General features: G+C 41.5%; 1 protein-coding gene across 1 annotated transcript in view; it reads left to right on the top strand.

Moving 5' to 3' along the window:
• Window positions 1-17,252, top strand: part of LOC115370000 (leucine-rich repeat and fibronectin type III domain-containing protein 1-like protein) — a 400,907-nt gene that overhangs the window by 237,398 nt on the left and 146,257 nt on the right. The window contains exon 5 of the mRNA XM_030066775.1: window positions 8,587-8,753. Within this exon, the coding sequence (XP_029922635.1) occupies window positions 8,587-8,753 (167 nt within the window). The remainder of the gene's footprint in view (window positions 1-8,586; window positions 8,754-17,252) is intronic.

The following is a 17,252-nucleotide window of genomic DNA, read 5'->3' as shown; positions in this document are numbered from 1 at the left end:
AGTTACAACGTAGGCATAAGTTATAACTTAAATATTACACCTAGCCCTTAGTAGGTGTAAAGTCCTCCGTAAAGTAACGGTTGGCATGGTTGGCATGGCACATTGTTTGGAGAGGTGGGACAACTTGGAGGAGGAGGAGGAGGAGGAGGAAGAGGAGCATTATAGGCCTACAGCTGTTTTGCGGCGGCAACATGTTCTCCGTGAGCGATTAAATCCCTTGGACAAATATGATGATGTAGATTTACACTCACGCTTTCGTTTTCCACGAGCGGAGATACAGCGCATTACTGACCTGCTGGCAGCTGACCTGCAACACCAAACAGACAGAAACAGTGCCCTCAGTCCCTCCCTACAGGTGTGTCTGGCTCTACGTTATTTTGCCACGGGCTCCTTTCAAAACTTGGTGGGTGACTCCATTCAAGTCCAGAAATCCACTGTATGTCGAGCCATAAGATCGGTCGCACTCTCGTTGTGTCAGCGCTTCAACTACTACATTAAGTTTCCGACTCAGCCTGAGCAACAGAATTTGACGCGTCAGAAGCTCCATCAGATCGCCGGGTTCCCCGACCTACTGGGCTGTGTAGATGGCACGCACGCCAGGATCAAGGGACCCAAAAACAACGAGAACGACTTTGTGAACAGGAAGGGATACTACTCAATTAACACACAAATTGTATGCGATGCTGATCTCATCATCACAAATGCTGTTATCAAATGGCCAGGAGCAAAGCACGACAGCTTCATCCTCAAACAGTCCAGCCTTTGGAGAGATTTTGAGGCAGGAAGATACCACGGGAGGTTGCTGGGAGACTCAGGATATCCCCTGAGAAAATGGTTAATGACCCCGTACCTAAGCCCAGCAAGTGTCAGTGAGCAGCGCTACAATTCAGCTCACACTAAGACGAGGAATGTGGTGGAGCAGTGCATAGGTGTCCTGAAGAACCGATGGGCCTGTTTGCAAAGAGGTTTCATTCAAACATCATTTCCTACATTAATTTTGCTGTATATTTTACGAATCAATGTTAAAAGTAGACAAATTAGAAGTGCTTTTAGTAAAGTTGAAAGTTGAAAGTTGAAAAATAACATTCTATAACTTTTAGCTGTATACATATATATATATGTGTGTGTGTGTGTGTGTGTGTGTGTATACCGTATTGACCCTCATAAAAGACGACCCCTCTTTTTCAAGACCCTTTTTTGGAAAAATACTTGTTATATGGACAAAATATTGTTTGAATAAAAAAGCCATCGGCCACGGCACTGGTCGGCATCAGGCTGGCTGGCCGCGGCACCAGCCGGTACCGCGCCCACCCGGTCAGGTCTGCCAGATCTGACAGGTGAGCGGCCGGCTCGCCTGATGCTGACCGGTGCCAGTCTGCCGGATCTGACAGGTGAGGGGCGCACACATACCGCCATATATATACCTATAACATATACCTTTCATTATAAAACAACCTTTGTTCATACGCGGCTGCAGCAGCACAACGGACAATGACACAGACAACATGGTTGATTATTGACTGTGCAATGTGGCCATTCACCGCTAATCGCGGCATCAGGCGAACCTACCTACTGGTTTACATGCAAGTACAATACATGAGTATTTGCTTAGACCCCCAATATTAGACGAGGGCGTTTTTTTAGGGCATTTTCAATAGAAAAAAATATCGTCTTATATTCGGATGAATACGGTATGTGTATACACTACTCACAAAAAGTTAGGGATATTCGGCTTTCGGGTGAAATTTCCAGATGAACCTAAAATGCATTATAACCTTTACAGGTGAACTTAATGTGACCTTCTGTAAACTGGTCAATGTTTCAGTACTTTTTGCACAAGTTGCTGTTCTCTAACAAGGAGCTTAACGGCAAAATTCACAACAGGTGTTTGATCCATGAATCAACCAATAAATTTCCTGGTTAAATTAGAATTGGTATTAAACAGTCTTCCTCATCATGCTGTCCACATTTTGACATCATTTTGACCAAGACGACACCTAACAATTGATCAACAGTACCTCACCATTGCGAGGCTTCAAACAGGATGTTCTCAGACGGAAGTGGCCACTGAGCTTAGAGTGTCACAGAGTGTCATCAGCAGGTTGCAACAGAGATACAAAGAGACTGGAAGAGTCACAGAAAGGAATAGAAGTGGACGTCCTTTGGCCACATCCCACACTGATGACCGCTTCATTGTGAACAGTGCCCTGTGGAACCGGATGATGAATGCCACTCAACTCCAGGCACGTTTAAGGGAGGTGCAGGCACCCAAGTGTCACATCAGACCATTCGAAACCGTTTACATCAGCATGGTCTGCGTGCTAGACGACCTGCAAGGGTACCTGACCACACCACCAGGCACAGGTGTCATCGTCTTGCATGGGCCAGGGGGCATTTACGCTGGACGAGGGACCAGTGGGCCTCAGTGCTGTTCTCTGATGAAAGCCGATTCATGTTGAGCAGAAATGATGGCCGTCAACGATGTTGGAGACGTCAAGGAGAGCACTATGCATCAGCCACTGTTGTCACCAGATGAGCCTTTGGTGGTGGTGGTGTTACTGTGTGGGCAGGTGTGTCTAGTCAGTACAGAACTGCTCTACACTTTGTGACAAGCCCATACTACCTGAATAACATCATTAATCCAGTCATTGTGCCCCTGCATGAACAACACAGGCCTAATTTCATCTTCATGGACGACAGTGCTCCAGCTCATCGAGGTCGCAAGCTGTAATTGATGCTCAAGGGCACATGACAAGTTATTGAGACATTGACATTTTTTGTTGTGGTATATCCACCACTGTTGTTGGCTTTTGTTTCAATAAATTGTTTGAGATAAGGAAATCACCAGTGTATGCTTCTACTTAAATGCCCTACTTTCATGATATAATATCACTGTAGCGTGAACTTTTTACATTTTCCGTAAATTTCTCCCGAAAGCCAAATATCCCTAACTTTTTGTGAGTAGTGTATATATATATACATTGTGTGTGTGTTTGTGGTATATATCTATATCTATCTATCTATCTATCTATCTATATATATATATATACTATTTTTATATAGGCATCTTAATGGAGCCTGACAGAGCAGCAGCTGTAGCCGGTGTCTGCGTTGTCCTTCACAACATGGCAATGATGTGGAAAGTACCACTGTTGGAGGAAGAAAATGCAGATGATGGGGATGACAGAGATATACCCTTGTACAACGATGACCCCCTACCAACAGAGGCAGCCACTGTCCGGGCCTACCTTACTTCATCCTACTTTGGATGAGCCGCAAATCAACAACCTCCCATAATAGCATAAAAAAATGTTTATTTAGTAGGCCTACTGTAAATAAAACAATACAATATTTGAAATATAAAACTGCACAAATAAATAACACTTAATAACTTAAAATTTAATTAAAATAACAATTAATATAATTGATATAACAATTTATAATAAATATAGTACATTAATCATTTTGTGAACAAGCTACTGCAATAAGAGGCCTACTGTAAATACAACAAAATGTTTTAAATATGAAACTGAATAAATGAATGTTCTGAATGTTTTTCTTTATCATTCTTTCTGCAAACCAAACAGTATTTTCTTACTGTCTAAAAATAATGATACTGACAGAGGAGGATTATTGTGTGCTGGTAAGTGTGATGGTGTATCCCTGTGCTTTTAGATCTTCCTGTAGTTTAAATATTTCCAGATTTAATTAGATTTTTTCAAGCTCAATTTTTTTCTGTTTCTGCTTTGATCTTGTGGGTTTCTTGTTGGAGCTTCTCAATTTCAGCAGTAAACAGGCGACTTCTCAATGTGTGGATGTTATCCTCTTCTGTGCTCGGAACAGAAGGCCTCCTGTTGCTTTTAGCACGCTTGGCTGGTGGTGGGTAGCTGCTGGACTGATCCCCAGGGGACTGTGTAGGCTGACTGTCTACATCCAGTCCAGTGAAGGTGGGCTCTGGAGGTTGGAGGGATGGTGGCAGACATGCTTCTGCAGGTGGGGGCAGAGGTTGTTCAGGAGCATGAAGGAGGGGTGGTGCTGCTGTTGGTGGAAGGGCTGGTGCTGCTGGTGGGAGAGATGCTTTTGGGACAGGTGCTGGAGCTTCTTCCGCTGTGCCACTCTCAATCCCAAATGAAATCCCAATTACTGAGGGGGAGTCCTCTCCAACAATGTCCAAAACCAGCGAAGAGTATGGCCGCATGTCTGGCTTTGGTCTACCTCCTGTTGGCACATTTCTTGGAAAGTCCTCAACTGCCTGCATTTTGAGGTCGCTCCACTTCTTCCTCACTTGCTTCACATCCCTGTGTTCCACTCCTTTTGCGTTGATGGCACCTGTGATGTCTTCCCATATTTGTTTTTTTTTTTTTTTATTGGTGACAAAGTTATTACATTTGGATTCCAGTGATTCTTTGTTTTGTTTATATTTTGTGAGGAGGATGATTATTTCTTCATGTGTGAAGTTTTTTTTCCTTGGTCTACGATCAGACATGGCCATATCCCTGAAATAGCACACAAACTAATGTCAAGTCAGAGTAATTTATTACACTATGTTATAGGACTAGGACTTAACTTGAAAGATTAACGTTAGGCACTGACGTCATAGTGTTGGCAAGCAAATACATAGCGTTAGATAACTTTCTATTGAATAACTACTTATTTAATAACAGTTTTTGCTAGTGTGGGCTATCACTATGCGGTGTTACAACGTTACAATGTCATCTCAAACAGTGTACCGTTATGTTACCTTTTGCTGGAGTTGACGGTTTCACCACTCGATGTCGCCGTCATTATTTTTCACTTACTGTAGACCAAGGTTGTCAGTTAGTTAACACCTAATCATAAGGTCTTGCCCGAGTTAACTCACCTTTTTTGTTGCTTTTCGGTTATAAACGTTAGCTTTTCTTAGCCGTTTTCCAGCTGTCAATTTTCGCCGTTCAGCTTGTCTTGTTGTCACGGTAACAGAAAGTGAAAACGTCATTTTCTGCGACAATATTTCAGTTAGTGTGGACTTTACGCCAGTGTAGATAAGATGAACACTACGTCTGCGTGGTGCAACTGAACATCGACACAGATTTAAGATCAAACTAACTAGTTTCAACGTATCGTTTAGTGTGGACTTTACACCCCAACTTAAGAGAGAACTTACACACAGCTGGTGCAACAGGCTGCTGGTGGCTATTCGCTGCAGGCCTTTATTTATTTTTACACAGACCTGCACCAGGCCATTATTGACAGTTACTGTCCAACATATTTTTTAGTAGAAAAGTACTGTAAGGCATAAGGTAAACATATCTGTACATACAAACATAGTGCAAACCGCTCTTGCTGCGAGTCGTTCCCTCTGGCACTTCCGTTTTCTGTCAAAATAAGATTTAGTTTGTCCATTTAAGATTACGGTTCACCCTTTTTTCTAACGTTAGCTAGCTTTCTTATTTTGACAGAAAACGGAAGTGCCGCACAGTTATTGTGCGGCTAACTGTTTACTTCTGCAAAAATAAGGTGAATAGCCTTATTTTGGGTTTACCTCAATATAATGCAAACAATCGCCCCGGCAGTTATTTGGGTGGGCCTGGCGATTAATTGTTGAAATATGGTATAAAACCACAGAAATACAAATAAAGATACAGAGACCAATAATTTGCAAACTGAAAAATGAGTTATGATGGAACATCTTTGCTGTTAAAATATATATTTGAGCAACATGTGGCTGCATGCTTTTTTAACTTTTTAACTTTTTTAATTTTATTTTTATTTATTTCTGAATTGTGTGAGAGGAAGGCAAAAGGAAATAGGAAATAAATAATAATTGGCAGTCAGTTAAGTTAGAAGAAATGTAGACCATGTTGTCTGCCAGTATTTGAAGAAATATGAAGACAAGTGAAAGAAAAGCTCCATCTCTTAAATCTAAAAGGGCCTCTGGTAAGAGTCTCCCAGTCTGAATAACCAACAGTGGTGTAATCATCTAGCTAAAAGGTAACCACTGTTAGCAATTTCTGCTAAACAACGTGTTTAAAATACTTGTGTCAGTATACTCAAGGCTCTCAGTAATTTGATACTGTGGGAACAGATTAAACAATTATGCAGCAAACAACAACTTTACAAACTAATCTAAAAATAGAATTAATTTATGCAGCATTTCAAATGTTAATGTTCCATACCAATGAAATAGTTGCTTTCATACATTCAGCATGCTCTATGCAGCTCTACACATGAACACACAATTAATTTACTCCACAAAAGCTGAAAAGAACAAAGGCAAGGCAAGGTTTATCAGAATCAGCATTTCACTCAAATTTGCTCCCAAACAGAGGTAAGAAAATGACTACATGTTTTTTTTTTTTTTTTTTTTTTTTTTGCTTTTGGTGCTTGGCTATTGCTTAAGGAAAATGTGCTAACTGACGCAGTGGACATTTTGAAGTTATATATCAGGGGTTTTCAGTTAAAATTCAGAGAGGTCCAGTTACTAAAATTTCCTCCGAGCAAAGGTCCGAATCTTATAATGGCTACTCAACCCGTGGCCTGGGGGCCGCGTGTGGCCCGTGCGTCATTTTTATGCGGCCCGTCACTGTCATATAATAAATATATTGTTATTCTTACTAATTTCTGAGTTTCAGTCTGTGGACAAATCATTTCTGTCACTAACATGTTGTGAATGACGTAACACTGGCACTTTTTTATTAACGCCAGTTTCACAGCATATGAGACACAATGGTTTAGAAGTGGATGCAGGCAGAATGAACATGTATTGGTCCATCCATTCATCTTTAAAAGTTCGGTTTTCACTCTCTACTTTTCTCATTTTGCAGCAAGCCATTTTCTTGTCTCATCTCCTCTCTTCCACTATTCTCTGGTGCTGAAAGGTAAATAGTCGTTTTGATTAACTATTGATGACGCTCCTGTTGGATTAACTAGAGCTGCGCATGCAGTCTGTAGCCACGACCATCAGAGAAAAAATAAGAATGAATAATTTATTTATGACCGCGGCCCGCCATTTGGTGATGCCCGTTATATATATATAGAACCTGAAAGCTGATAGCTGATTGGCTGCAACTTTTATCTGCAGCATGACATACATAAGAAGAGTTACGCACCAAATAATTAAGTTTTTTTTTTTTTTTTTTTTTTTACCAAAAAAATTTAAAAACTTTACTAAGACCTCTTAGTCCAGACTGAAATTTCCATGACTAGATAAGAACATACAACAGATAAATAATAATCACTGGACCATAAAGCCCACAGGCTAAAACTAAATAGTGAGAAGACACAGCCAATCATGTGCCAGGGAATGAATCCAGCCCCAGGCAACAATGTTGCTCAAACTAAATTCCAATTAATCCTACTTTTTCACAAATTGGTCTTTGTATTTCCATGACTTTTACTGGATTTCCGGGAAAGCAGAAACCCTGCACTGTGATTTTGGTCTTTTTTGATGTTATTTTGCCTCCAATTTAGCTAAAACTAACTTACTGGTCATTTCAAATCCTCAAATAGCCTATTAGACTATCATGTTATCAAGGAATATATCTTATACTACTGAAACAAAATTTCCCAAAAAAAAGAATACAGCCTTAATTTCCAAATTACCTTGATTGTTGTGAAGTTAGGGGATTTTCACTGCTAAGCGTCCACCTCAGCCTGTGGGGGGAAAAAAAATACCAGTTACATAATGTAGATAACGGACAAGTCTGCAAAAATTCTACAGACATTCAAGCCACTAAACTAACAATACTGGGCACAAAATATCTTATTAATATTCAACATCTTGCAAATTTTATCTGGTAAACTTTAGGATTAACATCAAGTTTACCAGATAAAAGCACTTAACAGAAACAGCAGAAATACACTTAGACACTTAAATACACTTGATTGTATATACTTAGTCTTTATTGTCTTTATTGTATATATTTAGTCTTTATTGTATATACTTCTTCTTAATTTTACTTTATGTTTCTATTGATGCTGCTGTAATGTGGGAATGTCCCAGTTTGGGATCAATAAAGTAAATCTATCTACCTATCTATCTATCTAAAAGAATTGCGGACGGTGGCTGAATAGAAGAGTTATCAGCTAGCTTCAATGTCTTGTTAGTTGAAGTTAAACTAAGTTTTCATGCAGCTGAAGCCATACAGTTGGGAAGCAAGTGGGAACATGAACATGAACATGAACACAACACAGCATGAGCAGACAAACATCTCCTCCATATGACATTCTTATAACGTAAGGCACGCTAACAACAAGCAATGGAGTTTTGAAATGTGTCATGATTTACTTGTTGGATGGATTTTTTAGACGTGAGGGCGCAACATTGTGACGTCGATGATGTTAGCATACGTCCCTCAGTTTGCTTAAAAGTCATTAAAATAGTGGTGTTCACTCATAAATTGTGAGCCCCAAAAACATAAAACTAGATTAAAAAAATGTTAAGAAAATGTATCTTGTAAATGGACCAACTATACAACAGATTTTAAGTGTAGTGTTCCCAGTTTTTATAAGTTAACAGTACTGTTAGGCTTTACAGTATCCCTCTCTCTCTGTCTTTCTTTCTCTCCCACTGTCTCTGTCTCCATCTCTCTATCACTCTTTCTGCAGGACTTCCTGGAGACTCTGGAGGACTTAGACCTGAGCTACAACAATCTGGTGGATATTCCCTGGGAGACGATCGCCCTGCTGGTCAGCGTCAACACTCTCAGCCTCGACCACAACCTCATAGAGAGCGTCCCCGAGGGAATCTTCTCCAACCTGCACAAGCTGGCCAGGTCAGTTATCCTTCAATGAGACCCTCACAGCATCAAATCCTCGCTGACAGAGGGAGGGAGTTGCCTGTCAAAAATACCTGCACGTTAACCCTCTTGATTTTTTTGTTTAGTTTATTTGACAATAAACCAAGATGTACAGGTCAGTATCTTGGTCACATTGTTAATGATGGCACAATAAAGTTACCAGACTTATTTCCACTATGATCCCTGATGACGCAAGCTGAATGGAGAATTTTATTGTTGTTTTGGCATAGGAAGATGCACTTTTTAATTTTTAAATAAATGAAAAGCAATAGTAATAGCTGGTAAAATAAATAAATAAATAAAATTGATTTAAAATAAAAAAAAATAATACCTAATTTTGTTGTTGACAATGACAATAAAGTGATTCTTATTATTCTGCCTGTTATTGGCTAGATGAAACACACAGTGGCATTTAAGGTTTCTGTAATTTTAATTTCTGTGCTCTTTTTGTGAATCTGTATTGTAACCCAGGTGCAAACGGTAGCCTGTTGCCTGGTTTCAGGACGTAGCTTCGCGGCTGCTGAGCCATGGTTGTGACAGAGTTTGCTGTTGGTGGGTTTGGACTTATTAACAGTTTTTTTGTTAATACACTAGGCAAAAAAAGTTCTGCACCGCTTTTTCAATCTATAATTTCTCCCCTTTATTTATACCCAATAGTGTGGTATCTTATACCGTTGTAAAGCCTCATTCGTCCTCTTTCCAATGAGATACAACTTGTAAGGATCCTGCAGCTGCAGCCAACTTGATGCTTTATAGCAGGGGTGTCAAATTGGTGCCATAGAGGGCCGAGAGGCTGCAGGTTTTCATTCCAACCCAAAATTCCACCAGGTGATTAGTGCATCCTCTCTGCTTGAAGGTGACATGATCAGTGAAATCACCTGCTGGAATTTTTGGTTGGAATGAAAACCTGCAGCGTCTCGGCCCTCCATGGCACCAGTTTGACACCCCTGCTTTATAGACATCGTGATTTCCCAAAACTGAATAAATAGCACACATAGCGACCCAAAACCGCTTTCCTAGCTCAATCATGTTGTAAATAAGATGTCTGCTGGAAAAAATATTTTTTTCATTGACCTTTTATTGACTTACTGAGTTATTACAGACACCGCTAACGGCTAACGGTTAGCCCAGCTAATCTCTCTCCGTACCATCCCCTTCAAATCAAAGCACACGCGGGCGCAAACACAACAATAATTACCAAACTCACCAAATACTAAATAATAAGAAGTCCTGCCGGGTTTAACTCTCCATAAAAATCTCACACACTCTACATTAACCTTTATTTATTTGCCTACAGTCAGTTTAAAACTCAGTCGGCATTAGATTAGCGTCATCGGCATGTAAACATCATTAGCTTAGCTTCCAAGCTAAAGTCTGTGAATAGTAATTGCATATTATTTAAAATAGAAATATTTCATGAAATAACTACTTCATTAAATAAATAATGGACATACACGTTTATTGACTTTAGCTGTGATGTTCTTTCGGAGCTAGCAGCGCCACCCTGTCGGCTGTTGCCCAACATGTCTGTGTGCCTCTGAGGCTGCATGCACATGCGTGGTTGGCAGAATCTCGGATCGATTATTTTCCCCTGCGACCTGAGTGACGTCATTTCAGCACCGTTCTACTCGTATTCGTAAACTTGAGGTCGTATTCACAGTGAAGACTCTGTACTCGTAGAAATTTGATTCGTATTCACAAGACTTTGCACCCACAGCTTTTAGATTCATATTCATAAAAATCCTAACCTGAACCCACAGACTCGCGCACATGACAGCAGAAATTTGTGTGCAACATTATTTTTTACACATGAATTGTTAACATTATGAATATGAATTGTTGAATTACGGACACATCTTTTTGACAGCTATCTTACACCATACTCCTCAGCCCTCAACAGTCACTTCCTCTTCACTCAAATTGTGCCGCTACACTTTATATACAGATAGATAGATAGATAGATATAGATATAGATATAGATATGGGCCCGACCAATTTAATCGGCCGATTATAGCCATTAGAGAATAATCGGTAATCGGCCAAAAGTTGGCCGATTGACGCTGATGTTAACGCTTATTTTTCACTAATAAAATGCAGGAAATATGGTGCTTTCTTAGAAATGATGTCCTTGCGTTACGTATCCAGTAGAGGGCGCTCCAACTCCTATCATGTCACGCTCCACAATCACCTCACAGCAGAGAGAAGTAGTGAGAAGCCTGAAGAGCCGACAGCACATTTACTGAGCCGAGCGGTTTGCCTCAATGGTAAGTTTATAACTAGTTTGGGAAATAATAACTCAGTAAGTTTCGTGCCTCGTTGCGTCTGTCAAGCTTGACTGATATGTTAGCAAGCTAAAGTTAGGATAACCTAGCTTAAATATTACCTTGCTAAGCACTTTGCATGCTAGCAGACTAGATTAAGGTTAGATTAGGATAACGCGCCGTCGCCGTGTTAGTAGAAATGGCTAGTGCTGGCGCCACAGAATTCAAGTCTTCTGACTTTACTGCTCATTTTAATTCAGAAGAAATTGATCTGTACATTACAAAATTGAATAGGTTAAACATAACAGACCTGTACAATGCCCCTGGAGTGCTTTTTACTACTTTTGAAAATGACGTCCTGGACCTCCAGTATCCAGATATATACAGCTACTTGATCAACTTCCCATCGTCTTACACAGGGGACTCCCTCAAGGCATACAAAAGCCTGGAGGGCTACAAATGGACAAAGTCAGGATTTGTATCAACCCCTCAGCTATGGAAACTACCTGCCAAAGAAAGCTGCATCCTCACCGGAAGAGTAAGTACAACTTTATCCCAGTTGGGGCATGGGCAGTGTAACATTGGTTACTTTAGTTTGGCTAGCTAGTGCTAGCTGCGTTAGCTAGCTAGCTAACATAGCTTGCTAATGTTGGCTTGCTTGGCTAGCAAGCCCATTTTCTAATAGGCTTATAATAATGTATTGCATTTATAGAGTGCATTCCCATCTAGAAGATGCTAAAAGCGCTGTGGCAGAGGGAGAGGGGATGCACAATGTAATCAAGACCAATGTCACCCACCTGGGTGATGCTAAAGCAGCAGCTAGTGTGTACAGCTAGGCTCCCCACACATCAGCTGCTGCTAGACAATCAGTGTCAGGCTATCTGTAGGTAGTATTTTTGATTGGTTCGCTACCTAATCAAATTAAGTACATTTCTTTTTGTCAATTCTTTAGGTGAATCATTCCCAGAGGCTGAATGACCCTCAGTTGAAGCCATGGGTGATGGTGAGAAATGATGGGGTTGTCTTGGGAGCCCACTGCAACTGCACAGCTGGACTTGGGGAGTGCTGCTCTCATGTGGCAGCTCTGTTGTTCCAAGCATGGCAGCATCCCAATAACAATGGAAGAGAGGAAGAGGTTGCAGTGACATCTAAAAAGTGCAAATGGGACACCCCAAGTGAGGAATCCTTAAAAGGAGTGGAGTATAAGCAGGGCAAAGACATAATTTTCAATGAGTCACAACGATCGAAAAAGGAGAAATCTTCCGAAGGCCAGTCTATCCCCCCAGCTTTCCCACCTCTGACCCCTGCTGAGCAAACTGAACTGTACCGCAACTTCTCCCAATGCTGCACACAGGAGGGAAAGACTATTAAGCCAGCAGTTCTCTCAATTGTCAGAGAGTATGCAGCATCCTATGTGCCAAAAACTGTCACGCTGGATCTACCAGAACCCCTCACCAACTTGTATGACAAGCAGGCAAGAGACCTCGATCTAACAGAGTTACAAGACCAGGCAGAAACATTATTTGAACATATAACTGTGACCAAAGAACAGGTACCCCATTTTAATGTTTAAAATAAAAACAGGAGCTAATGAGTCAAATCTAAAATGAAACATGTATTGTATGTGTACAGTCTGTGCTAGCTTACAAGTAATTGTGTAACCGTTTGAATCATGTTTTCAGAGTGATATTGAGCACGTTTACATGCACACCTTATTCCTGTATTAACCGGAATATTCGCAATAGTCCGGTTGCGCACGTGTCATGTAAACACGCACCGAACCCGATTAAGGTCATATTCCGGTTGGAGAGAATTCCGAATAAGACCCCTGGAATATTCCTATTCCAACCGGAATATTGGGGCATGTAACCACCTTAGTTGGAAAATGCCCCGGACCGGAATATTCAGTCACGACTGCGCATGCTCGACTCTCAAGGAATTCTGTGGCATCTTTGTTGCTATGGTTACCTGCAAGCGGGGAAAACGGCAGGGCGAACAGCAGGAAGAGCCAGGAGACTGCAGTCCACCTTCAGCTAATGAAAGACTTAAATATCACGGAGTATATCGATGGGAGAAAACATAGAAATAGCGACAGAAGAAGAAGAAAAAGAAGAAGAAGACGAGGAAGACGACTTCTTCGTCTGTTTTTCCGGCAGACCAGACGCCTATACGCGTACTGGTGCCCCCCGCGGCTGAGTGTCGCATTACGTCAGAGAGTGGAATACAACGAAACACGGGGGCATGCCAAGTAACATGTAAACAGAATATTCCAGTTGCCGCGGCGCAGTTACCTTAGCCGGAATATTGAGCCGAACCGGAATATGGTGTGCATGTAAACGTACTCACTGTAGAGGAGGAGACTTGAGCCCAGTCCAAGTCCAAAATCTGGTTTGAGCAAAGGAGTGGTAGGGTAACAGCATCTACCTTCAGAGCAGCAACAAAGACAGACGTCAGAAAGCCTGCAGTGTCCCTGATAAGACAGATATGCTACCCAAAGTCTCATAGCTTCACCACTGAGGCTACCAGGTATGAGCGTAGCATAGAACAGGTTTAGGACAAAATAGGACCTTCCTGTGCTGTGATTTCATCACTGTGGGCCATTATAAATGTTTCTAAAAGAGCAGGGAGGGTAAAATCCAGTATTACTATGCAATGTTAACAAAAGAGCAGGAGAAGAAAACCAAGTAAGTACTATAAAGAGCAGGGAGGTACCAATAGGCTCTGTGTACCAGCTCCACTACTTCTGGAAAGGAAGGGGCATGAATATTTCCTGTCTTATACTATTGGATTAATTGATTAATCCGGCGAGTGGCACACCTGATCAATCACTTAATCCAATAGTATAAAACAGAAATATTAATGCCCACTTCCTTTCAGGAAGTAGTGGAGCTGTTGGACAGAGCCTTTAACTTGAATGTGGTTGGCATTAGTACTGTCTAATGGTGCGGACACACTGTCAGCGATGAGAGCGGCCGGCGACCATTCATTCACGATGGATGCTGGCGTTGTAGGGCTTTGGGCACCTTGCCACCCTGTGGTGCCAGTGTCCACGGAGAGTGGGTGGTCGCCAGCTGCTCGCATAGCTCGCATTGTTGACAGTGTGCACGCACAGAAAAAAATATCTAAACAAATTTCATTGTTTTTTCAGATGGGGGTGTAAGCATGAGGAGTCAGCAAGAAAATACTATGAAATGCTGCACCGCCTCTCACACATGGATGTCCTGGTAGGAACAGCCGGATTCAGGATTTCACCGCTGTACCCTTTTATCGGGTGTAGTGTAAAGGACCTCTCTGTAAATGAGGCAGCAAATTCTGTTGCAGACTTTTGTCTTGAAAAAGATGCGCAAGGAACCCTCAGACTGAAGCGGGATCATGCTTACTATTATCAGGTACAGATGCAGCTATTTGTTACTGACAAACCGTATTGTGATTTCATCCTTTGGACTGAAAGGGAAGGTACCTCACCTTTTGTCGAGCATGTGACTCCAGATGTGGCATTTTTTGAGAAAGAACTGGAATGTGCCCGAGACTTCTTTATTAAATATATCATTCCAGCGCTGCTTGCCAAGTATTTTTCCGCTCCAAAACCAGTGGCTGCATTAGTTGACCATACTCAGCAACAGTGGTGCTACTGCTGTGAGCCAGAACTAGGGAATATGTTGGTCTGTACATCAGGTTTTTGTTCAATTAAAAGGTTTCATCAAACCTGCCTTCACATAAAAAGAATTCCTAAACAGTGGATATATCCCAGCTGCAGAAAAGTTATCAATTTCCAAAAAAGAAACCTCAGTGGTAAGACTGCTAAATGAGTGATGTGTGGCTGATATTGTAATCTATTATGTAAATTAACTATTTTTAAACTGATGTTGGTCTCCATTTCATTGGTATTGATTAGCATTTATTTCCAGTGCTGTTACTGAGTGCAGACTAAAATGCCAGACCTGCAACCAATCAGAGCAAGTCACCAGTCATGAAGAATGTAGACCTAGTGTCAAATGACATGGATCCAGTCTAATTGAATTGAAATTATTTCAGCCTCAATTAGGGAAGAATGACTGGATCCAGAAATAGTCAGCTGCACCATCCAGTGGTTCTTTTTAAAGGCATGCAGTTTCACATTATGGGCCCTATCTTGCGCCAGACTCCCTAAACCTGCTATTTGCGGATTTAGGATTTAGGAAGAGGCGTTCCCCCGTAAAATTACTATCTTGTGCACCTCCCGCTATCCGCAAAACACCTGCGCTACCCGCTATATTATGCATAGGCATGTTTTGGGCGTTACGCCAGTTAAACCAATCAGTGTGCCAGGTGCCATTGCCTTTAAGGGCAGGCTGCGCTATCCTAAATCCTAAATCCTAAACCCGCGATGGAGAGAGGTAGATTTTCTCAGGGGTTCTACTGAGGCTAAAGCAAGGTGGCTTTATATACATATTATATATTATATTATAGGCGAGTTAATTCGGGAGGTGGAGCCACATGTGTCCAAGTGGACGTGTCACAAGGTTGTACTGATTGAGTAAAATCCCCGGGTCACACCACACAGACACAAGAGGCAGAGGTGGAACTATGTGTAAACTAATTTATTGACAAGGTAGATTGGGCAAATAAAATATTAAAAATAAAAATATAGCACAGCTGCTGGCTTATGATAAAACAATAAAACGTGCTGGCGTAAGTGTCCAATTAAAACAGTCTTTCCTCTAAACAGTCTATATGAGTAATATACTCAGTCCATTCCGGCGGCGTCCCGGTATCAGTCCGACCGTGTGTGTGGCGAGGCTCCGTCGGGGTGCGCATTGAAGCTGCCTGGGCGCGCTCTCCTAACAGCCCAAACTTTAGGGATAGCGGATAGCGGGTGGTCCTGACCACCCACTATCCGCTTTCCCTAAAGTGTGTGATCAAGATAGCAACTTTAGGGATAGCGCGTGAAACACGCCCACGGACACACCTCCAGGCGCAAATGATGCAGTCGGCATAACGGATAGCGGGTAGCGGGTGGCGCAAGATACCGTTTAGGGATAGCGGAAGTTCCTAAATCCGCAATTTGCGGGTAGCGGGTAGTGGCAGCGGGTAGCGGGTGGCACAAGATAGGGCCCTATGTCTATGTCTTTGACTGGTGACTTGAGCAACAAAAACTGGTTCCTTTCAAAGTTAAGATTACAAGCAACGAAAGTGTGAGATAAAAAAGTTTATTTACAGTTCATTTGCACTTTAAGCCCATCTGGAGTCTGTTACATCTGTTTTCATTTGCAGTACTGTCACTCAAAGGGTACCACAGACTCTGACACATTTGTAAGAGCACAACATACACTCACAATTTTATCAAGGTATGTCACATCATTTTCTCTGTCAATGTCTGTAAAAATGATGGGGACAGTACTTTGCAAGACAGTGTACTTTTGACGGAGGACTCCGATAACTCTCTCAATGTGTATCCTAAGAGAGGCTAGGCCTCTGGTGCTCTCCAAGTCAACAGGATCTAACTGTTTCTTTCTGCGAGTAAATGCTGGCATCTTTAATTCAGCTTGGCAAGACTGGACAGACTCCCTTATAAGGAAACCTCTGTCTGCTAAAACGACATCTGCTGGAAGCAAATGAGATAGGAAATTACCATGTTCTGTAATGTACTTGTGCGTCCTCCCCATCCAGTGGAAATAAAACAAATGGAACCTTGGGGGCAAATTGCAATTAAATATTTCATTGTGTGGTGTGACTTATAGGAGGACCAACACTGACCTCTTGCTTTGTGGGGACTGGGTTTCTCAAGGAATATTTCGAAACAATCTATAATGCAAGCAGTCTTTTGAAAGCTACCGTTTCGAAATACATATGGCAGAGATGTTCTCAAGGATTCCCTGTCAGGCCATAAAACTAGACTTGGCACTAGTTTACAATACATTGCACTAATACGGTTCTTGAAAAGCACCGTATTAGTGGTATCAGTGGTTGCATCAATGGCAAAATAAAAAGCCAAAAACTCAAAGGACAAGTTAATTCTGAGCTTCATTAAAGCTAACATAAACTGCTGAAAACATGTTAAGCTAGACTTTGGTTTGAGACAGGGACGTATGATATGAAAAATTGTCATCAGTACAGTATATGTTGGTAAGCCAGTGAGAAAATTAACCTTTTTGTCATTGTTTTGTAGACTTGTCTCATTCAGTGCAGTCTTGTTCAATTTCTCCTTAAGCAATATGTTTTCACTCCTCAGCGC

The sequence above is a fragment of the Myripristis murdjan genome, chromosome 13, assembly GCF_902150065.1.
Source record: "Myripristis murdjan chromosome 13, fMyrMur1.1, whole genome shotgun sequence".
Taxonomy (NCBI): Eukaryota; Metazoa; Chordata; class Actinopteri; order Holocentriformes; family Holocentridae; genus Myripristis; species Myripristis murdjan.
Note: the sequence above shows the minus strand (reverse complement) of the source record. Positions and strands in the feature narration are given on the sequence as shown.